This window comes from Ptychodera flava, chromosome 22 (assembly GCF_041260155.1).
Source record: "Ptychodera flava strain L36383 chromosome 22, AS_Pfla_20210202, whole genome shotgun sequence".
NCBI lineage: Eukaryota > Metazoa > Hemichordata > Enteropneusta > Ptychoderidae > Ptychodera > Ptychodera flava.
This window is the reverse complement of record NC_091949.1, coordinates 30,922,806-30,947,808: the sequence shown is the minus strand read 5'-3', so window position 1 is coordinate 30,947,808 and position 25,003 is coordinate 30,922,806. Positions and strand designations below refer to the sequence as shown.

General features: G+C 37.4%; 1 protein-coding gene across 2 annotated transcripts in view; it reads left to right on the top strand.

Moving 5' to 3' along the window:
- The window catches only part of LOC139123181 (general vesicular transport factor p115-like), a 42,520-nt gene extending 17,943 nt beyond the window's left edge, over window positions 1-24,577 (top strand). Inside the window, exons 9-21 of one of the 2 annotated variants that reach the window (XM_070689276.1) lie at window positions 731-885; window positions 2,206-2,220; window positions 5,303-5,508; window positions 6,169-6,282; window positions 6,899-7,017; window positions 11,755-11,936; window positions 12,242-12,363; window positions 12,583-12,721; window positions 13,216-13,409; window positions 20,807-21,028; window positions 21,596-22,009; window positions 22,614-23,293; window positions 23,387-24,577. In XM_070689276.1, the coding sequence (XP_070545377.1) occupies window positions 731-885; window positions 2,206-2,220; window positions 5,303-5,508; window positions 6,169-6,282; window positions 6,899-7,017; window positions 11,755-11,936; window positions 12,242-12,363; window positions 12,583-12,721; window positions 13,216-13,409; window positions 20,807-21,028; window positions 21,596-22,009; window positions 22,614-22,706 (1,975 nt within the window). In that variant the 3' untranslated portion in view covers window positions 22,707-23,293; window positions 23,387-24,577. Of the gene's footprint in view, window positions 1-730; window positions 886-2,205; window positions 2,221-5,302; window positions 5,509-6,168; window positions 6,283-6,898; window positions 7,018-11,754; window positions 11,937-12,241; window positions 12,364-12,582; window positions 12,722-13,215; window positions 13,410-20,806; window positions 21,029-21,595; window positions 22,010-22,613; window positions 23,294-23,386 lie in introns of those variants that run through there. The other variant, XM_070689277.1, reaches the window with a different exon arrangement.
- The last annotated feature ends 426 nt before the right edge of the window (window positions 24,578-25,003 follow it).

Genomic DNA, 25,003 nt, shown 5'->3' with positions numbered 1-25,003 from the left:
CGCCTTCAGCGCTCGATCACCTACGTTGGATTGCTACCGCACTTTAATAAAGTGAATCCGGTCAAAGAAGGCACGAGGGACTGTCGACAGTCTAAGCTACATACTGTGAATCTCAACATGCTTTTAGGAGTAGAACACAAAACTGAAGGTGAAATTGAAATACAAAATAGTGACAAAATGGCGTCGAAACTTATAATGATTCTAATGATGCAATTATTCAATTCAATTCAATTCAACTTTATTCATACCTTAAGGGCAATTCAGTTTGGCGGACAACACACAAAATAACACAACAAAACAACAATTACTAGACTAAAACTAAAATACAGTAACAACACACAACGACCATTAAGATACATCATTTAGAAACCGCACAGCGGTAGGGATAAAAGAATTCTTGAGTCGGTTTGTCTTGCAAACTGGATACTTAAAACGTCTTCCAGAAGGAAGCAGTTGGAATTCTGAATTTAAAATATGATCTGAATTTAAAATGGAACGTGCTTTCCTCAGACACTGTTGCTTGTAAAATGATAAAATACTCCTCTGTGGTGCGCCAATAATCTTTGAACTTAAAGTAACAATATTTCAATGGAATTCTTATGTTGTTTATTTAAACTCTGGAACCAGCAGATAAATGAGAAAGTTATAATACCTTTGATAAAAGACTTATAAAAGAGGAATATTATGACATCATACAGACTGTATTTTGATATACTTTTATCTTTTGCAGGCCAGCCATAGTTGTTCTGTTAATGTCAATGGTGAATGAAAAACAGCCATTTGTTTTACGATGTGCCGTTCTCTACTGCTTTCAATGCTTTCTGTTTAAAAATGAACACGGACAGGCTCAGATTGTCTCTACATTGCTCCCATCAAGTGCTGAAGGTAAGATTTTGCAAACACCCCTGCATGTTCTTGAAAATGGTTTGATTCAGCTTGGATTATACCATTTACTAGATGAAGTGTAATGCTGAGTAAATTCAGTACAACTGAAAAGAACAACCTGCCAATCTTCAAACTGAACTACAACATGTAATCAGTGTAATTTATCAAGCAATTATTTCGGGGGGAAAATACGAATTTAAGGAAGAACAAGCTTGACAGAGAAAAGTTACAATGAGTTAAAGTCAAAAATGTTCGTACTGTTTTGCAACCTGTAGTCAAGTTCATGTGATCACATTTTGCCAAAAGACCACAAAGAGTTTACAGCATTATCATCAACTTCACAATATTCTGTCGATTGTTTGTGTTGAAGTGCAACTGAATATCAGATTAAAAGATATTTACCAGCTTTACTACGTAAATCCAATTGAATTTTACGTCAAGCATATCGGATATACCGGTACTAGTATAGAACTTGATCTAGCCAAAGGTTCATGCTGATGGCAGTAAAGTCAAAAAATTGCAAAAAAATTGACCAGGTTTACCCTTGGAGATATTCACAAAATCTATTGACAATAGACGTCATGGCATACATTTTGTCATGAACACAGCACTCCTAAATAGTGAGTTTGAAAGACTTGTCACTTAGGGAGTATGGAGGGAAACTAGAGAAACACTGAGTCTCATATTCTACATTCAATTTGTTAAATAGATGAATTGTTATTGTTAAATATTAAATAGATGTTTTGAACTTTTGAAAGAGACTGTTTTACTACTCAGAGTTTACTGCCAGCAGCATGCAAATATTCAATCTTTTTATGTTTCTGAAAATAAATTGTATATTGTTTGTTTGTTTTAGTAAACGTTCATTTTAGTCAAACCATGTCTGTCTTCTCCTTGTCAGCTTGTAATTACTACGTGCTACATGTATGTTTTATGTTAACCAGTAACATTCCTGTTTTTCATACTGTGTGTCCCTGTCCTGAAAAACCGTCTTTTTGTGTGTTAATCCTAGTGTGATAATACATGTACTTCCATTGTCATTGTGTTTCCATGTCTCCATCCAACCATTATCCGGTGTGACACTTTCCATTGGTGTGGCTTTCCCAACCTTTCCTTATCCTGCTGTGGGGCTGTGTTTTGCATCAAGTTTGTTACATCGCTGTATCTCAAATCTTTCCTAAAACACTCTCTGAAAGTGGTTTCCTCTCATCGGGCACTGGTCACTTATTTCATTTCAAAACAACAATAATCAGAATGTTCCAAAACGTGATTGCAGAAAAATTAAAACCTGGTGTCGTCTTTTTCTCTCCGGTAAAACAGTGCTCTATGAGAAAGGTACGAAGATGTGTCTCATTCTTTTTTGAAAGCAAACTCCAGGCCAACCTTGCAGTTTTTATAGCAAACTTGTGATTTCTGGATGTTGAATTTTCTCGTTGAAAGTTATTAATAAATTAATAACGGTAATAGTGTATCGTTTATTTCAGTAGAGAGAGGGTCAACTATGTATGCTTTAATCTTGTGTTTGACAGGGATCTTAATGTAGATGAAATATTTTCAAGAGCTAATTTTTACATTCATTTTGCTGAATGCAAATTGTTTTGTCAATTTATTTACTTATCAATGTTAATTTATTATCGTAATTATTCAAATTATGTAAATTATTTGGAGACTTAAACTTTGTTTTGACAAAGTTAAAAATATTTACATGATATTTAGAAATTTGTGCAATTTTCAAAATTATTAGTTTTGTTTTATCTAGAGTATGTGAGGATTAATGTTATTTTGAGAAGCACATTCAGAAATCAAAGTTTGTGTGGTTGAAATTGCCAGGGAGGCCGCATGTGCATAATGGATGATTAATCAAACTGCATGTCCGGTGGCAATACTTTTGAAGCAACTTTGGAAGGAAAGTTAAAAAATGGGTGCTTGTTCGGGAAAATGACTTTGCATGGAAAAGTCCATCACTGGAATGTGTTTTCATGGTAACATGTATGTTTTCATGTCAGTGTCTCATATACATATATGTGTATGTTTTTTCACCATTGTTATTTGGTGTAAGCCCAATGCTAACATCAAGACTTAATAAAGTGTATGCAAAGATAGAGGTTAAAGGTTAAAGGTGAAAAGTTCAGGGGAATCCAGTCACCATACTAACTTTTTCTGGCAATGTGCAGTGGCTCAGAAGTTTGTATCTGATTGGTAGATTGTCATTATTCACAGCAACTTAAGGAGTCTGAATCTAGGATGGCGCTTTATCTGATAGGCTGGTTGGAAATACATGTAATACAGTAGAAAACGATGAGCTTCATCCAACCAATTGGCTAAAAGATTCTGAGACGCTGCACATCAGCCCAACTTTTTTTTGATATTTTTAGCAGTAAGGGTGTAGTATGCATGTCTGCCTGATAATGAAATAGATTGTGTTTCATTTACAAGTACAAATACATGTACCTGTCAGCCAGCTCCATCATAACAAATGTTATCAAGTTCCTGATGTGCTCTGGCTCGGAAGGTTATATCTGATTCATAGAGCTTAATTTTTTATAGCAACTTAAAGAGTCTTAACTATGGCTATTGTGTTGTTGATTGGCTGTCTGGAAATGATTCCATCATGACAATAATAGTCACCCAACCAATAAGCTATGTTCTTTTGAGATGTGGTGCATCGTCCGTTATCATTCTCAGAGCAAAGTGTTGCCATACAGAAAGGTGCAACCTAGATAGTGACAAAGAAATTTTGTTTTGTGCAGTTTTCAGCAAAATATTATATGCAGAAAAAATCTCAGATTACATTTGACAACTCACCATTGCTCTTAAACATGTTAAGAAGTTATTTTGCATGAGAAGAGTCAAGGCTGTAATAATCCCTCATTTTCACATTTATGAAAAAATCAGTTACAACAATAGACTGACCTTTGACCAGTTCCCAAACGATTGCTATGATAGGCTGTATTTAACACATATACCAAGTGTGACAAAACAGTACGGTGATGATGTCAAATACCTAAATGCAAATTTATCTGATTTGATCTCATGTTTATTGGTTGAAAAAAGTAGGAGTCTTGATCTGAGCGTCGTGGAAGCCTTGTAATACCGATTTATTACTTGTTCTTATCCTCACATATCTGTATGTTTACACGCTGAACAGCAGCTTGTCTTCCATACACAATCTTTAAGCCTGCAGAATATTCCTTGAAACTAAATTTAAATCATTAAAAATTTAATAAGCCACCTACAGTTTGCTTAAACTGCAAATTATTATCATGATATTGTAAAAGTGACAAGTAAAATGACATGTAAAATATGATAAATTGGGAAAATGATATCTGTAAATTGGTATTTTGGACTTCAAAAAGTCCTAGAAAATTGTTGTAAAAGTCCTTGAAAGTCCTTGAATTTGAAGTGACTTTGCTTGTATGGACCCTGAATTGACAAGCAACAGCAAGCACAGCAACTGAGCATCTTGTGAAGAAAGTGTCTGCAAATGACAGAAATCAAATGAAAATTGTAAAACAGTAGTATCTTACTGCACCTTTTGCAGGTAAATTTTGGTACAAAGGCAATACTCTGCAATACCAAATCAGAACTCTGCATGAGGGTCAAATAGTTGACTATCAAGTAGTGAAACTCACAATGAAGGGTAGCATTACACAAGTGGAGAGTCACAAATTAAAAAGTAGCACCACTGGGTTGTATAAAACGTAGAACAAAGCGTTGAGTGGTCTTTACTCCTTGCTGCTATGGTTTGTTGAACATTTCATGGATGTTATGTTACGATGGCAGTAATGTCTGTGTATGTACAAAGTAGATTCAAATGGAATAGATAGATACATGTAGTGTTACTATCATTAAAGGACCAGTAACTGTAACTTTTGGTGATTTTTCACTTTTTATGTTTTTGTATGTCTACTGCAGTTGTTTGTTCTACTGTCCAGACCATGAAATATTCAATATTCAACCTGTCAACTCAGTCTGTACATGTGTAGACTGCGTTACTACATGTATGTTGTTGACAAGTGAATTCTGGTGTGGACTAGAATTCAAATATGAACAATTACATATGCTTTACACCTTTATACGCGTGTACAGTCTATGTTGACAGTTGGATTGTGGGTGTTTCAACAGGCTTTGAGAAGTAGAATGAGAGAAAAAGTGTCAAAATTAACAAAAGTTACTGCTACTTATTATCCCTTTGAGGATCAGCTCAGCATTGATAGTGTACATGTACATAAAGGGTGCAATAAAGTCATTAACAAATTATGTCCGGGTTACAGGCAATGGTGATATGAAGAAGTTACAGTTGTGAGCATGACACACTCTGTACATGTGCTTTACTTCTGCCAGCCCCTCTACCCTGCCCCCTCCCCCCTAATAAATATGAATTTCATGTTATCAATAATTTGTGTATCTGTTACAGTTGGGGCAGTGACGGCGGGTCAGTTGCTGTGTGGTGGTTTGTTCAGCTTAGATTCATTATCTAATTGGTGTGCTGCAGTGGCACTGGCACATGCACTGAAGGACAACAACAATCAGAAGGAACAGCTGCTTCGTGTGCAGTTGGCGACAAGTCTTGGCACGCCACCAGTGTCGTTACTTCAACAGTGTACAAATATATTAGCACAGGTAGATAGACTGTAGATGATGTACACAAATACTGTAAAATTTTCGAGGCATGTTTTGTTTCCTCTTGAAGTCATTTTACATGTTCTCCTATGCATTTCTCCTTTGTCAGATTCTGATCATCCTATTGTACGCACCAAATCAGATATACATTAGGCACATCTGAACAAAACTCAGACAAATTTTCTTCACAAAATATATAAGATTATCTTTGCGAGCCATTCCTTAGTTCACAAATATCAGACCCCCTAGGATTATGTTTATATGTCATTTTGTTTAGCAAGGACCAAGTATAATCCATATTCAGTTTAGCAATATAGAATTCAAACCATCCACATTCTTCATTCATTCAACGTTACACACAGATACCCATATACTCATACACATTGACACCCACATACTCATACACACGGACAACCAAGTACTCATACACACAGACACCCATATATTCATAGACACAGACACCCATATATTCATGCACACATCCTATGTAGTTGTATGGACCCAAGACATGTACATTATATATATAAACTGTATCATCATCATTCTTAATGATGCTTTCAGATGAACCTAAATCATCATACAGTTTCAATCAGAAATGATGTTTTGATAACCTTCTATAATCAGCTGTAAAATTAACCACTCACTTTCTTTCTTGAACAGCCAACCAGTAAGCTTCAGAGTAAAGTTGGATTGCTGATACTGCTATGTTCATGGTCATCATCATGTCCCATTGCTGTGACTCACTTCTTAAACAACCCATCAAATGTGCCATATGTATCCTTTGATCAAAGACACACACAGCAGTACACAAATATGTTGGAGTGAGGGGATGAGGAGGTGGGTTAAAAAAGAGGATTGAGAAATTAAAAACTCAAGCCTAAGGCAGTGGTGAAAAAGATTGTAAAGCCTCAGATAGGTAGACAAGCAGGGATTGTTTACAGAGATATATAGACTGACATTGAGATTTAGAAATGAAGAGAAGAGAAGTGACCACCAATGGTTATTTCCAGTAACAGATTTGTATTTGAAGTCCCTCACTGCTGGTTACAAACAGTATGTTCAAATGAACGTGGTAGAATACGTCCAAGACAACAGTTCATTACTAAAACTTTGAGAAGAAATTTAAATTTTTCTTTAACAGCAGAATATATATGATGTAAATTAATGCATTTGAAAATTCAATTCAGGTTGGAATGGCAAGCTGCCCATGCTGCAAGACAGCGCCCTCATGTGTCATTTCTTATAAAGTAGTACTGCCATACCAGTACAATGTACAACTTTGTTTTCGCTTGAGAACACCCTCATGTACTAACTCTGGTAATTGTAGGTTCTGGAATACAGCACATATTTGACTTGTGATGTTGATTTCCTTGACTGCCTAATTCACCAGTTAACTTCTCAAGTAGCTGACAATGTTGATGAAACTGACCAGGTCATTCAGGGACTGTGTGCTTTCTTACTGGGTATCTGCGTTCACTTCAATGATGACTCTATAGCAGCATTTAATAAGTGAGTATCATATCAGATTTTTGAACCACAATCTATTTTATCCCTTGTCCATGTTACGGCTCAATTACATGTAGCTGTAACTTTTGTTGCACTTTCAAGTATCTTGATTGTGTTTGTAAGATAGAGTATCTTGATCTACTTCCAAAGTTATGTCAAAATGTCCACTGTTCAGTTTTTTCAACCCAGCCTGTATTTGTGTATTGTCTATTATCATTGTTAACAATTGGAATCTAGTCTAGAATGTAGTTAATAATTGGAATCACTGTGCCACAGTCAACATCATCATTGTTACTGCGCTCCCATTGTAAACTCACATGTACACTGACCACTTTAACATTCGTATATTGCCTCCATCACAAAACTGCACAGAATGCTAACGATAGGTTTTTCCTGGTACAGTGTGTACGGCAATAATTGGTATTTCCTACACTGAACATGATCTGTAAGTGAGACCAGTGGACGTCTTATTGGTTAAATTGTTGCAAAATCTATCAAAGGAGAATGTTTGCAATGGATGCAGTTGGCATTATTTTCTATCACCAGAAACGTTTTTCTAATCAGCCAAGCATGTTGTAATTCCAAGCTATTTTGAAATTCACTATAAGGTAGAATGTTCCTCAGGTACAGAATTTGGACTGTCAATTTTTGCAATACATTTTTGGTCTGCCACTTTGGGGGCTCATTTGGAAACTCATTTATAAATAACGTTTCCATCAGCTTACTTTTGTGAAAATTGACAACTTTATTTTTCTCCATGGAGATTAAGGTATGGCAGCTTTTTTAATTTAAATTGTAAGTGTTTAATGTTCCATTCGTACCAAAATTTGTACGGTTACTGTTATTTTATTCTCGATTTCAAAAGGAAATGATTGAAAGTTTCCTTACTGAAAGTTTGAGCAAAAGTTTACATCTCTAAAGTTCAAGTTGAATACTAGCTTATTGTTAACCTGAACACTGTACGCTATATATTGTGTATTATATGACCATGCCATGTCCAACACATTTTAATTAGTCAAGCTGAACCGCGTGACTGCCCACAAATACACAGTAATGGTTTGTTTACATGCCCGTGAATATGAATAAAATCATAAACATAGGAACTTTAAAGCTAAAACGAAAATTGTGATTTGTACAAAGATCATAATCAATCACAAAATAAAATAAAGCACTTGTGGGCCAAGTTTAGACACTTTTTTCCAAAAAAATATCCGGATTTGCAAAATTTTTGCAGTGCCCACACTACAAACTGACCAGTTCTGGGGCCCCGTTGTCGTTCGCACGGGAAATTTTCGTAAATTTTGACAGATTATGGGGTTCGTTGATAATATTGTGGAAATAACTGACTCCGCGCTGACCATTAACGTTAATTTATGGGCGCGGGCTTGAGCAAAGCCAATATTAATAGGCTTGGCAAGCCTTGCCTGTTAATTTTTGGCTTTCCTCTCACCCTTGTACATAAATATATTAATGGTCAGCGTGTTGTCCGTTATTTCTATAGTAGTATTTTCATTATTTGTGAACTTAGAAATCTTTGTTTCTAATTCAACACTATGAAGTATGTTAAAGGCAGGGGGAGGCTATAAATACCCCCTATCTCCCTGGGCATTCATAATCCAACATGAGTGGCACATGGTAGCAGCGTCAACGAATGCTCCCGAAAATCTGGAGCTTTCAACAACCATGGTGTAAATCGAAGCACTGTTTCAACATGTTACGTTTTGTGAATACTTGTGGAATCACCTTGTTGCCGAATTCTTTCAGTTTTTTCCATTTTAAGTTGCTTTTTGATGCCAAAACTGCTTCGATGCTGTGTTCGAAGCGTCCAAAGAACAATAGATGAAAGCATTCAAACAGCTGCCAATCACGAGGGTACGCGCAAAGGTGCAAACGATCAAACATTTGTTGTATACATCGGATCGATTACGATGTCAACAATGAATAAACGATTCTTACTATATACTGAGCAAAATACTTGACCAACGGTTACATGGACATTTATACCGGACCCATTTTTGATTGAGCACGAAAAGCTACTTTTCTAACTACTTTCAGCCGAAATCAACTCGACTCCGATCTATGCCTACACATGGAGCTACCAAAGTAGTAGCTCCATTGGCTACCCAAATCACTCAACCGCTCACAGACAGCGAAAAATTGCTCTCGTGGTGTCCAAAACCGTTGTTTGCTTGCGATGCACGGACAAAGGCTCATGCAGTGGCCGGCCTTTGGATACGTTCATGCGACGATTATACAGGTGCCCATGAGCTGCATTATTTCCGGTCGGGTCGGGGTGATGAAACTAAATCGCGATCCATTCATCTCTGTTGGAGTTATCCAAAAAGAGACACTTGCTACAGACTATAGCATCAAATGTTGACCGTTCAGACTGAAACATGATGAAAGGTCTGAAGATCGCCGTGATGTCGTCCTTCTCTATACGTTTTCCTGAGCTTGTCTTTTTTACTAAATTGCTCTCATATTATCTGACGTTTGTTTGAAATCTTTATCAATGTTTCTTTCCCAACCAGGGCACAACATTACCTTTTTTTTACTTTCAAGATGCACGGTAACCTGGTGTTCATTTATTATTAATTTGCTAATTAATAGACTCTTCTGTTCTTCCTCGATTGCCCGTAACTGACTTTACTATCCCGATATCGATATTGCGTTCGCACTCACGTGTCTTGAAACTTACGTCATTCACTGAAACAGTTTTCGGACAAACTCAAGAAATTTGACAACTATTAACGAATGTTCGGCAAAATTTACAGAGACTAGCAACAATAATTACATGTATGGTCATTTTACCGTCTTTAGCCTAAGCGGGTTCGCTTGGCGGAAGCAGTATATCACGATCTTTTTACCCTACAGTGTGAGTGTAGTATTAATTCGAACAACTTAGGTATAATCTTACGCTGTTCCGAGTGACCTGGGCATTTTTTATAATGTACAATAAATTGAACCTATCAAAATTACTCTTCTTTACATTACTTGAATATCGATATTTTTTCTATATTTTTTTACTTTTGATTTGAAGTCTTTTTGATTCTCCATTGGCGGCAGCACATGTACGGTTACAACCGTCATGTGACGACCGGAGTGGGCTTGTAAAGTTGTCGGGAAGTTGATCAGAAGAAAAAGCATTTTGTACCGGTATTTAGAGGCTGCAGCTCGGCATTTTTCAAGATAAACGACCCATTATACATTTCCTACATCTTTGAAACGGGGATTACGGTAATCTTTCCTGTGATGAAAATTTTTTGAACGTCTTTGCAATGTGTTCCCACGATGAGTGTGAACTGATTCTTTGTCGTCAGAAATGGTTCAGTGGCCGTGATAAAATAGACTCGGGTGCAAAAATCATTGCGAGGAAAATAGTAAGAAATTCACTTGCTGTCGAATTTCTCAACAGGAATAACCTATTTTTACGCGTTGTGTATCAGAAGACAGCGGGCTCTTATAATCCCGCAAAATTATTGATATTATGTCTTTGTGTTGAAAATTGTCGATCGAAGGCAGCAGCTCAAATCAACAGCCGTGGTATATCGGGAATCGTGTTTATCACTGAACTACAGAACAGAACTACAATGTATACAGAACTACAATGTATACTTTGCTATCAACATTACGTTATGTACCAATGTACGCATCTGAAAGTTATAGAGTCAGCTGTGGTATCGGCAGTAACACATTCTGCCTCGTCTTTTGTAATTTCAAAGCTAGAAATTTTTACCCTGACATATAATACAGCGACCTTGCACACTAATGATCATTCCATTGTTTCTGTTGGGGTTTGTTGGTTTTTTATTTGCCCCGTTGCCCCGGTAAACTCTTTTCCATACGATACACAGCTGAATTTTTTTCAAGGTAAATTTAGTATATTCCAAGTTTGTATGGTAAAGTTTTCTGGAGTGAAAGGTTGAGTTGACGCTGATAGAGTAGACATCGGTACAGTTGACTGAGATCCGGTCGGTTTGGGGTCGTTTAGTCCAGAAACCTTCAAAGTTCTGTATGATCATCGTACGGCATTTGGGTGTTTTAACTCAAATTTTTTTTGACAAAATTCCTTGTGTTGTTTTGGTCACCGTCATACGCGTATACGGACGGCTTTAGATTAAAAACGGTAAAAATATTCAGTGCTCGTAAATGCGTGTAAAGTTTATTCAGTGACTGTTTACGCAGTATAGTCGTCAATACGACTAGGATTTGCCACCACGTAACGAGTGTAATCCTGCATCAATAGTCCATAAGAAAATTTTGTGCTAAATCGAAGGAGGTAAAAATTACGGTAGAAAGTCGGTCCATTTTCCGTCAAAGTTGTTGATCTGCAAAATCTTCACTGTGCACAAACTACATGAGTGGCTGTTATAGGTCTACACGTCCAACGTGCTATCCAATGTTCCTTGTTACGAGCTATGTTCAGAGCGCTGAGTTACAGACACTGATGAAGTACCGGGTACATTGATTTTGTTCAAAACCACTGCCTGTTTATTCCTCGTGTTGTTTTTTGTGTCCCTAACGTCGACTGGCTCTATGTGCGTACAAACATAGCAGTCGGGATTAAGATTTCCTGGATGAATAGATACACTCATAGTTTATTCCGCCTCTGACGCAAAGATACACACTGCTTTACATGTGCCACTCCTAGGCCCTGGGATCGATTGCCATACCTATGAAGTATGTTAAGATTCAAAATAAATCACTGATGTATTCTTGACATGACTTCTTTATTTTCAGGGAGAATCTTAGACAACTGATTGCAAAGAGGATAGGTGTTGAATCATTTGTTGAGAAACTAGACGCCGTATCCAAACACGAATGTTATACCAAAGCCGCTAAGAAACCACAGATGAAGTACGACAGCTCAGATCAACTACTCTTTGATTATGAATTTACATCACTCTTTAAGCAACTTGAAGGTATGTGTTTTTGCCACTTTTCTTATCATATGTGGTATTTTTGACCATCCTAGGTTTGTTTTCAAGATTTTCAACCCTCTTTGGCAAAGGGGTTGCTGTTTGCAATTACACTGTACAATACTGGAAAGTATGCTGAATAAACTTACAGATAATATAAGATAAATAGGTACAAGAATTTTAAGGTTTTGGCTTAAAAATTATTCCTGTATGTTTTAAGAGCTGTCAAAGGTACTTCCCAACATTTCTCACAACCAGTGTAACTCAAAGACATCTTGATTTGAAGATTTTTAATAATTTTTTCACAGGACTAATCGTCAAGTCTGTGCAAGGATCAGCAACCACAGAAAATTCTACAGAAAATCATCAGAAGACAATAGAGGCCCATGACAACATTGTAACACAGTACAAAGAACTCATACGAGAACAGGTGGGTAAAATTTGAAAGTTTTCCAAAACTTTCAGAAGAAACTCAGCATTCACAAAATAGAAGACTAAATGCAAACATTGTCAAGCAATCTATTGTCTTGAGAAAAGAAGTTTAAATTTTGTTTCTTACGTATACACTGTAACGAATCAGAAAGACAGTGATTTCTCCCATCATCACATTTATCCGTAACCATTCAAAATTCTCTGCCCTCCACTCCAGGACAAAGAGCTTCAAGACCTGAAAAATAAGCACAAGGTTTTAGAATCAGAGCATACGACTGCCAAGACGCAGATTGAAGATCAACTGGCACAGATACAACAGCTTAAAGACCAATATGCAGTTCTCAAGGGACAACAAGGTAACGGTTTAAATCTTTGAACACTACAAGCTGTATATTTCTTATCTCTTTCACCCCTTTTACATGTATATATGGTTCCATCCATCATCTCATTCAAATGTGACCATCTATAATATATTTCATTGAGAAGACCTGATAGGTCCCCTGTTCACACAGGAGACTATATAACTCACCAAATTTTGTCCCCAAGTCCATGAATTTCAACTTCTCCCCATCCTATGCATGTGTACCTCGTTAAATGTATTTAACCAAATAAATTCAACATATCCGTAGATCAGCCATTTCCGATCACTGTTTTACCCTTGTTCACCCCTAATTCCGTGTAAACAGGTCCAAAATCACCATTAATAACAACAAGTTTGGGCAAAACCAATGGTGATGGCAGGGTTAAGTTGAGCGGTTGATATGACCAGCAATGATACAAAAGATAGATACATAAGCAACAGGAACACTGAGTAAATTTATCATTATCCACTTTCACTTTGTTTCTACAGATGCAATGGGGCAAGGCGACGTGGCAACCCAGCAGGTCCCACATGCCCAACAGGCGGCCATCATGGATTCATTCGGGATCAGTGCAGATACAGAAGAAACATCCAAATTACAACAAGAAATCGAAGAAATGAAAAAACAACAAGAAAATTTACATCAACAATTAAAAGAAAAAGATGAAGTTATAGAAAAACTTGTAAGTTATAATGCAAGTTAGTCAGCTTATTTAAATACCTTAACACATTTCCTGCCAGACATTATCACTTCCCCATCTGCTAAGTCTGTTAAAAACGGTATAGAGCAAAAACCATATGTATTTTCACCAATTTGGCTTGGTTCGTTTTAGCAGCTTTAGTCTGTGAAAATCATGTTTACAGGGGCCTGGATATAAACTGGACAAGATCTTTTAACTTAAAGCTTTTGTTACTAAAACAGCCAGATCAAGTCTGTGCAGTCAACTAACCAGCTTTTTGGCTTGATGGACTTACCAAACACTGGTTGACTACCATCAATTAATGAGTCAGGGACTTCTAAACGTATTTATACCTAGGTTACCAATTATATTGTACATTATCTCATACACTGAGTTGTGGTGCTTTCATGATGATTGCTCTAGTTTAAAAGGGGCCAGTAACACTAACTTTGGATGATTTTTCACTGTTTTTATTAGTACTTTGTGCCCTGTGGGCACAAGGTACTAATGTGATGGCGCGGCCCAATACAGCCAACATAGTGGGCCGTATGCTGTGGACGCAGGTATCTCAGAAACGCTTCAGTAACTTTTTCTGAAATTTGGTCTGGTGGTCACTTGGGCATGTATCTCAAACGGTCTTTTTTCTTTTTTTGATTGAATCATTTTAAAGTCACTTTTTTAGCTTTTTTCTGAAAACCACTATTTTCACTTTTTCCTCAAAACCACTGATTTGATTATTGTGATGTTTGGCATGGGTGTTCGTATAGTTGAAATACCGTCAGAAATGTTCAAAATTTGGTGATACATGCCTTACATTATTTTTAAACAATATTTTTATCCATTTTATTTTATATTTACTTGATTTTGCCTCACTTTCGCTAAAGCTACCGTCTGCGCATGCGCACAACTGTAGGACAAAAATCTGAGTTGAAGAATCGAAACGGACGCCATCTTGTTTCTCGGTATGGGCACATTTTTTACATTGTGAACGTTTCACTGTGTGTTTCAACATGTTCTATAGTTATGAAGTTGACAGTGATGCACTTTTGCAGCTGTCGTATATTTTTGGGTACGAAAGGCGCCTTTGATCGACTGAAGAATGATGGCCTCCGCAGGCGATAAACACCGGTACTGCAGGGTTGGCGCTAGGCTTTGTAGTTTTTACGTGCAATGCACGCAACGGATACATTTTTTTTACGTGCAGACGCAATTTCTTTGAGTGCAATAAAAAACACTGACTACCGCCTCCCTCCCCAAAGCGTAAGTGGAATCGCCTCATTTTTATGACCTTCACCACATACCGGACGGTACATTCGCATCAGCATGCAATGGTAGATAGTGAGACAGTCAATTCATTCAACAACCTTTTTATTTTCACGAATTTTCTCAATTTAAAGCTGATGGGAACAGGAAACACAAGGAAAAACCCACAAGAAGTGCGCAATAAAACAATGTGCAACAGGTCACGTCTCCAACCAGTCTACGTTGTCTTATTTTGATCATCAAAATGTTTGCTCTTTGTCACGCACAACGTCAACGCAATGAAGTTCGAACAAAACACCGCTCAGAACGCTGCTCAGAAATAGACTGCAGCAAAAACAAAGGTTCAACTGTAACAAGACAAATTCATTTTACGTCATTAATTGGAGCAGTTAGCGACTGTACTTTTTCAATTCCGAAGGATGACTATGAGACATCCGGCAGCAGTAACATGATCAATATTTAACGCCTTTGTTTTCGGGAAAGGAATATTTCCCTGGCTCTACGAAAGTCAAATATTGCCATGTCTGGTCCTTCAATGGATACCCGCATCAGTGTTTGTAGACGGATTTCACCGAGACGGCTTCGAAACTTTGACTTGATACGGTTTTGGCAGGAAAATCCGCGTTCGCACTCAACACTGGTCAGTGGAACTGCTAGGGCAATCTCAGCGATCGTTGCAAATTCTGGAAAGTTGTCACTATGATTTGTGATCAACTCCTCACAAAATTCTGGGAATTGGAGATTCCGATGTGCGTTCACGAAGTATTTGAACTGTAGAAAGTCAGTACGGAGACTTTCGGCATCAAACAGATCGTTCTCTTGCCCGTAATGGTCAATGATCGTTTGGAGAGCTGCTATGCCATGCTGACCTATCTCTCTTTGAACGGCAGGCAAACGTCGAGGATTGAACACGATGTCAAACGCTGTCAAAATGTCCAGGGTATCGGCTGGAAACCTCGTGTTCATGTTTTCGATAAGTTTATCGATAAATTGGCGTACCGCGTGATCAAATTGGGTTTGCCGTATTCTGCCTGAATCCCTCATCTCAACATCTCTGAATCGAGCTGCAGTATGCTCATCGTCTGGCCGTTCGATGTTATTTTTGAAGTGGGATAAATGCGCAAGTAAATTGTTGTCATCCCGCATTGCCGTCAAACTGTCGATCGCGGTATTGATTATCACTCGCGGTACGGCCAAATCGAGATTTTGAGTCTGGAAAGTCTTACTGACCCGTGAGATTACGGGAAGTATGTCTAACAGTAGGCAGGTAACAGCGACGAATGAATATTCTTTCACTTTGTTAAGAATTCCGTGAGCTTTCGCGTTGTTAGTTGCGTCGTTTTCGAGCGTGGCACATAGAGCAGGCCAGCACTTGTCGATGGACGTAACCGCAGCGTCAAGTGACAACCATCGGACAGGCGTCGGCTTTTTCAATTTCACTTCCGTACTGTCGATGACATCTTGCATGGCTCGCAATCGTTCGTAACGCTGGGCTGATGCATCAAAATAATGGAACACTTGATTGACTGTGTCCTGATATTGTTCAATCAGCTTTACTGATGCCGCGGCTTGCGAACTGACCAATGCTAGTCTGTGAGCAAGGCAGTGAATGTGGATGAGATATGGAACGTCAGCTTTCATTCTCACGCCAACGCCACTTCTCTGACCTGTCATAACAGCTGCTCCATCGCACCTACCAAGTCCGACCAATTTATTCAGAGGTATATTATTGTCTCGAAAATATTGGCAAACTGCAAGGTAGATGGTTTCAGCTCTCCCATCAGTGACATTTATATTCCCAGCGAAACGTGTTTGGGATTTTCCATTTAACACTAATTTCATGTACAGATCCAATTTCTTGAAAACGGCAATATCAATACTTTCATCCAATTGTAAGCCTACAAATTTACTCCGTCCGATTTCCGCGCTGATTTCATCTTTAATGACGGTGTCAATGCAATCTTGCATTTCCGAAACAATTCCATGGTGACTGTAAACATTAGCACCGACTATCGCAGGGCAGTCATTTAATCGCTGTAAGTTTAATAAACTTGGAAATAAATGGGATGGAAGCTCTTCCTTCATAAGCCAGTACACGGTACGTAGTTGTGCTGTCACTGTATCATCACTAGATTTGCTGGCATTCTTTGTCGCTACCACAAAATTCTGTTTCAGTTTGAGCTCTTTCAGTGACTCAGTGTGATCTTTACTTTCATTGTGGGAAACGAGAGCTGACCTCTGATAATTACTGCATCCCCGATGTAAATCTATTCTTTTTCTTTGTGCGAAGGCATACACTGCACTCATTTTTCGGTGTGGCTGTTGACGGATCATCTACTGTCAACCATTCGAATTGCTTCTCCCAGTCCCGCTGATACCGCTTTAACACGTGAATTAACCCCTGTCTGACTCGTCTCACCTGCATTGCTTTGTCGGTTATTTTCCTGAGATTGCTGATTCTGTTCAGGTTCTCTTGTTGGGGATCCTGTTTTGCGTCGTTTAGAAACGTGAAAGTCAAACAGAGAAAGTTGTCTTCCTGCCATGATTTAGTACAAATGATTTACCGTTATTTTGATTACGGCCAAATTTTTACATTTTTTTCAAATTTGTACCGTCATTTGCATATCAAATAATTGCTAACATCATGCACGCGTCTACGCTTACAACGAGTGACAACTTTGCAACATTTTAGGCAACTTTTTACAGACTGACTACCCATGACCTGTTGCAATATTGTTTCTTTTACCTCAGAATCAGGGGCGCAAGTGGAGTCACAATATAGATATATGGTTGCCTAGCTACTGTCAATGTCTATTTATAGCTGGCAATAGTCACCATCGCCTTTGGGGGTATTCCAATCTACCGGACACAATAGGGGAAATGTTTGCGTGCAGTGCTCGTAAAAACTTGTATTTTTTTGCGTGCAATCACCACAGTCTTGCGTGAAAACGTAAACAATTTGCGCTAACGCGAGCCCTGTACTGGCAGGCATATCAGTTCTACTGAGGAAGTAATCCACTGGCCCGTATAGGTCAGGGGCTCACTTAGGGGAGAACCACTTGATTTCTGGGGGGGGGGTATGGAGGATTTCGAGGAAAAAAAAATTGTCACCAGGTGAAATAAAAGAAAAAATTAAGCCTGTAATGGCTTGAGAAAAAATATTCTCATAACAGACAGAAATAAAAAAGGAATTGTCACAATGCTGTTGAAATGAGCAAAATTTTGGAAACTTCATTCTCATGTATTCTTTGCTGGCATGCTGCCAAAGGCACGCAAATGTTTTTACCACAAGTAATTCTTATGTGTTTTTTTTCCAGCACTTATGATATAAGCATTCACTACTGTACACCTCGGTGCACTTGATGTTTTCCTTCCCTTTTCTGACCCAAGAAATCATGTTTCAGGATTTCTGTTGCAATATCTCAATGGTGTAGGCAATATCTAGATGGGACTATTTGACTTCTCTAAATCGTGAAAATTTAAAACACAAGATAGGAGTCAATAAATTAGTGTTAAAACCAATACATTATTCTCTCAATATAAATATGTTAGAAAGATTACAAGTTGACAATGAAAATTGAGGAACAACAAATATAATTAAATACAATGTGTGAGCCTTGTTTCTCTGACCACAAAAGATAACATCTCCCCTGAGAACTTAAAAGGAATTGACTGTTTTAAAGAAAAGCAGGTATACATGTAGTACTGATCACAGTTGATTTGCCAAAAAAGTGTTCTATAATTTAAAGTTGTATATATAATAGACTTTCCATTTTGTTTGTCATTTGTTGGAATGTAAAATGAATAAATAAAAACATCCTGTGATATGTGAAACACTGGCTTAAATTTGAAAAATTGCACTGCTATTCCATTTGAAAAAAAAATTGATGCAGGTCTGACTGTAGAAATAAAACAATGCTGTCTCTCTAACAAAAAAAGTTCCCATACCCACTTCCTGCATACCCCCCCCCAAATCAAATGGGTCTCCCCTTAATATGCGCATGCGCACATAACAAGTTAGCGTTGTTTTTCAGGACTTGAACCGACCATCATGTTTCTCGGTCAGTTGCGAATTTTGACGTTTTAAAGGTTTTAGCGTATATTTGATTGCTGTCATGTATTTTTTGGCACGAACCGCTCCTTCGATAGACTGAAGAATGATGGCCTCCGTACTCCCCAGTACCGGCGAATCCATTGCTTTTAATAGCGAGGCAATCCCACCGGCGGCCCGTACTGATAGCTGGGTGAGAGCGAGGGAATGCTCTGTCCTTCTACCTCCGGCCTCCATGTCATAACAAACTAGCGTCTTTTTATGTTGATATACTGTCCTTTCGACACAGCGATAACTTTTAGTTTTCTGTTGCTTATTTTGGGTAATTTCGACAGTTGTGCATTGATTTTGACATCATCTTTTACTTAATAACCGGTACCGTCGATGTCGGCAACTCTCTCGCTAGCCCTGCGTACGATGCTGTGTGTTAGGAACGCACACAGGGAATGCACTGCGTACACTGCGTACGTACGCAGGGCTAGCGAGAGAGTTGCCGACATCGGCGGCTATTTACGAAAAGTGAATAAAAGACTGGCATTTTTGGAAGCGATCGAGTAGCTGAGGCGGGCAGGGATACGACTTGGGCCCAAGAACGCTGAATTTCGGCAGTAATTTGGCTTTTTACGTCAAGTCCCAAAATGGATTTGAAGTCACCGACCCTACATACGGGTCTTTGCAGGGCTGTGGTGAGCGGGGCGAATAGCTGTAGCGGAACACACAGCATCGTACGCAGGGCTAAATCCGACATGGTAATTTGGCATGATCATTAGATCATACATGATCCGAGATTGCAGTTTAGCAAGGTCACGATAACTAATGTTGTTTGTTTCACTGTCGTTTAATACCTATATTTCCACTAAAAGACCATTAGAATTTCCTCCTGGCTACTTTGAAATCGTGCACTGGCATGCATGTAGTTGTCAACATCACTATGCTTTAATGTACAGTAGACTCTCAAACTATGAATATATCGACTGTCACTGCATGTGTGCAAATCACTCCATATCATATCAAAAAATGTAGTATTGCGACGTTTGAGCTGCCAGAAGCCAGAATTTACAGTTTACGAGAAAGTTATCTTACATGTAAAACTCAGTTCTACTGTGAACAAAATGCAAGCTATGTTGTATAACTATCGTGAATAGCATAATATTTTGTACCTATCACCGTGTCAGAAAATCAGAAGGAAACAACCAGTCAGACAAACTGTGGTCAGGATGATACTGTCCAATTTTAATATTTGTCTCTCGGCACACACCAGATACTCATGACTGTAAAACAACATTTCCATATAATTGTATATTCAGTTTTTATATTTAGTTTGCTTTTCACCATATTGTATGTCCTTCCCTGCACTACATATTCAAAATTAAATATTGTTTTTGGCCTATACATACTTGAGGGGTAAGCTTATTTAGTCTCATACATTAAAGATGCACTGTTGACCTACAGAGTCCAAACTTTTTATCATTGTATTGAAGATAGGTGTACACTCCAAATACTAAGTACAAGTGTGGTGAGTGTAACAAGCAAATGTTTTTTAGTCAATGGTTCATATCAAGGTTGTTGATACTTAGAATCCACACTTGAACTTATGCTGGAGCGGTAACCAACCAGTTCAAATAACTTTCATTTATGTCAAAACAATTTGACTTTTTGCCAAATTTCACATTTATGGCAATTAATAAACAGTAAGGAGGTACAAAGGACGTCGGTGCCCCCGGGCCCCATGTTTTTAATACCAAACCGTAATTTCTTTTTCTACTCCCCCAAGCATGTTGAGTTATGCAGTATTCAGCTCCTTAACTGGGCCTGTACATGTACAAACTGCACTGTTATTGTTGAAATGTTAATTCTGGTCCGGACTAGAATTCAAATGTAAACAATAACAGTGCATTATATACACACAGACACCATGTTGACAACTAAATAATGGATGTTTCAACATGCGTTTTGTAGTAGAACAATAACTTGCAACTAACATACAAAATAAAGATCATGAAAAAATCATCAAAAGTTAGAGTTACTGATCCTTCAGGAGAAGTCATTGAGAAAATACGTAATTCCTCTGTATTCTCCCCACCAGGAAAATGACTTGACCGTATCAGAAGCTAAGACTGTCTTACACGAAGACTCACAGCCAGATAGCAGCAGTGACAATTCACCAAGGACGGCAGAGCTAGAAACTAAAGTCACAGAACAGAATCAAGAATTGGAAGAATTAAAAACAGTCATTTTAGAACAAGAAAATGAAGTCAAAAGATATCAGGCACAAGTTGAAGAACTTACGAATCAGATCCAGTCAATGGTGAGTGAATAAGTTAGTACTTGTCTTCCCTACCTTACTCCACATGGAGTAAGGTAGCCATGGTCAAGCATGAAAATAATCAATAGATTGCCATTATATCAGGGTTGCCAGGATTAATACTGAAATCTCTTGGTCTATTTTGTGAAGTACAGGATTACATAAAATCTGTGCTAATGTTAGATCAACAAAATTATATTTAGGAAGTCAAATTATGTTCAACCTTTATTACCTGTGTTCTGCCTTTGGAAAAAAATCGTGTTAAGCATCGTTTAAGAATTTTCGACCTTCCATCAGTTATTAACCCTGTACATTCACTTTCTTTATCTCTATTTGAAAAGCATGTGAATGTGATCTTTAATAGGAATCGTTACAGTGAATAGCTAAATGCATTGTGGTTGCAGAAATTGAAAAAAGTCTCTGTGCAAATATTTCTTGTGAGTTTAATTTTGACCATAAGTAACTTGATTTAACACGGTTATTTTTTGAGAAAAAATTGTATCAAGGTGCAAAATGTGGTATATTTCATTGCTGCAAGTTAGAATGAGTGCTACCAATATTATATTACAGGGTCAGGGGTCATCAGAATCTGCATCTGACAATGCTGCACTAATTGCAGAGAAAGCAGCCATGGCAACCAAGATCTCTGAGCTGGAGAGTCAAGTCGGCAAAGCCAATCAGGAAACAGAAAGACTGACCAAGGAAATGGAAACTGTCATTAAAAGGAAACAAGAATTGGAAGATGAAAATAAGACTCTTAAAGAACAGAGCTCAGTTCAAACAAACGATGAAGAACTTACAAATCTTAGAGAACAAATGAATCAGCTCAGAGAAGAAAAGGAGAAAGTTGAGGACGAGAAGAACAAAATTTCTGAAGATATGGCATCAACGAAAAAAGAACAAGATGATCTTTTAGTTTTATTAGCAGATCAAGACATGAAAATAAGTGAATATAAGAAGAAGTTGAAAGAATTGGGTCAACAGGTGAGATAGCAATTTTAAGCTAGATTCTTACCAGCTTGAATGAAAGAAAGCTAGTCTGTGAAGCTGTGAAGCTTAGATACTGGAATAAGTATCTTTGTTCGAGTAAATAGTTTGTCCAGTGTACCTTTCATAATTAATAAGTAGAAATGTTATCACTCCAATTGTCCCAGTACAACATTCATTTACAAAATTCATTATTGATTTCTCGGCATAGTTTAACCTTTAGCATGTTTAATAAATTTATCAGTTTTGTAGCATCAAAGCAGAAGTAAACACAACTCAATCGGGGCTGTAACAGATATCAATCAGATCTCGAAATGGTACCTTTGGTGACGTATTGAAAGATAGCTCAAATACTCAGTCGTGTCTGCTCAAAGATGCAAAAATTAACAATGATAATATTGTCATGCACATGTCAATGATGTGTCTGTTTAGTATACTCATCATTTGCGTCTCCTTTTAGCAGTTTTTAAGTTAGAAACGCTGTCATTTAATGTTTGCTCAGAAAAAAATTGTTTTTGCTAAGTTTCAATGTAGCCTTGGACATGAATACCCTAACACATGCCAGTATGTACATTTCAACTCAATCATCTCTCTCCTCTAGGTCGATGATGACGATGATGATCTTGATGGTGATGATCTTGAAGACGATGATGATGACGACGATGATGACGATGATGATGATGGCGAAAACTAACAGATTTTAGTGATTTTATTGTAGCATAATTTGATATCTGAAATCAAATAAAATATTTTTTCAGTAAAGTGACAAACTGAAAAATAACACGCCACAAAGCACTATTTTTGCAAGATATGATTTTCTGGCAGATTTCTATTTTTATTTCATAATATGTAAGTTACTTTTCATCAGTTTTACTTTAAAAACCGCAGACTTTGCAGTTATACCGTTGAAACTGAGGAGAAGATGCTAGCACAATGGAGAAAGTTAATTTTCCTTAAATGCTGTATATTTTTCATCAACGTAATCTCTGCTTTTACTTGAAGACTGCATACAAGTGCACAATTGTGATCCTCTGTGAATTGAAAGCTATTCTGAAGAACAAAAAAGGAAAATTCTTCTCTGATTTCAAAATATTCAGAAATTATGTAAAACTGTTGTTTTATTGAGATTGGTAAGAAAGGGATTCTGCAAGACATTGTTATGTGTGACATTTTTATTGAAAGTGACAACAGATCTATTTTTCATTATATTGAAAGCCACTGAAAGAGAATAACAACTTCACTGATCTTTCAGGATTTTCTATAATTTATTGAGTATTTCTGGCAATCCCATTGAATCTTTGACATGTCTTGATGATAAGGTAGTTCGCGCCTCAAAAGTGAAAGACTTAAACTTTTGCTCAAACTTTCCTTGAGGCAATCCCATTGAATCTTTCAACCATTCTCTTTCAAAATCAAGAATAAAAATATGGGGTCACTGTGCAAATTTTGGTACTAGGGAAACAAATAACTCAAGATTTCCGATATTTAAGATTCAAAATTGCTGCCATCTCTGTGTTAACTCTACGGAGAAAAATAAAATTTTCAAATTTTGAAAAACTAAGCCAGTGAAAAGATTTCTTACACCAAAAGCTTTAAAGTGAATCCTCACAAGTGGTAGATCAGAAGAGAATTGTAAAAGTTTGAGAGTCCAAATTTGTGTCTCCGAGGCGCCTTCTGAAACATCATAATTCATCCAGTGTTTTAACATGTCACACATTGCGATCAAGATAACTAAGTATTTTGTGACATGTATGTGTGAGAGCGCTCAACCTATCATCAAATTAATGTAAGTTTTAATCAATAAAATAGTGTACACCCTTCTGGCTTTTCACGCCACTGCTAAGCAACTTGTTCTTTGGCAAACATTTTGGTGTCATCATTGTTATGTAACCTGTACATATGACTGGCTCAGTGCAACCATATTGAGAATTGACACCGATGTTGGAGCCCAATCAATAAATCCCTATTGGCAGATAGCAAAATAAATGAGCATTTCAGATTGCTTGATGACAAACATCATGTAAATATCTCATAGGATAAAATTTTATGTGTCAACTGCAAAACTGTAATGTACAATGCAGGGATGAGTTGGAAATGAAAAATGCCAAATAAAAGAAGTTCTAAAAAAGAATAATGGAACAGGGTACTTAAAATGTAATTCTGTATGAATAACTGAGTGATCAGCACAGGATGTGGACCTGGGTACAGTATGTGAAAAATGCAGTATTTCACACTGTACACAAACATGATTACATCGACATCTCAGTTTGCTAAGTATAGCTGAAAACAATCAACTAGAGTACCATTGCCAGAAAATGTCCCAGTTGCGAACAGTAATTCATGATAAATGATTTCACAAAACTGGACTGCTAATTATTTCACCTTTAAATTTCAGTTCATTTTGCAAAAAGTATCTGATGTGAATCTTGAATATGTGAGAGGCAAGCTTTCATGTGACCTCAACTTGCCTGTTTTTTTTCAAGTTCAAATTTGAATCTGATGTAAATATGTGCAACAATTTTATTCAACTGGCTTATTAAAACATCAGTAAGTTTACAGCCGGAATACTTGCATCTCTGCCATTTGTTTTTAGCTCACATTTGGTATACCAATGTGAGGTTATCATATAAACATAAGTCGGTGGCGTCTGCATGTGTATGTGTATGTATGTATGTTTGTGTACGTACAGTATGTCTGTCAAAATCAGAAAAACGCAAACTGCTGCACGTTTTAGCTTGGTATTTGGTGTATGGATGCATCCGATAGATGGAATTTTGTTCAAATGAAGTTTGCATTGCCTAAATTATGCAAATGAGCTTAAAAAATGTGAAAATGGTCAAAAATAAATAACTCAAGAACCGCTCTTTTGATTGCTCTGAAAATTAGTGTGCAAGTACCTTAGGTGGACCTTATACAGTTTTATGTATATCGGCCAGACATCTTGATATTTGTATTTTTGCTGAAATTTCCGGCTGCAAAGTAAAAATTATT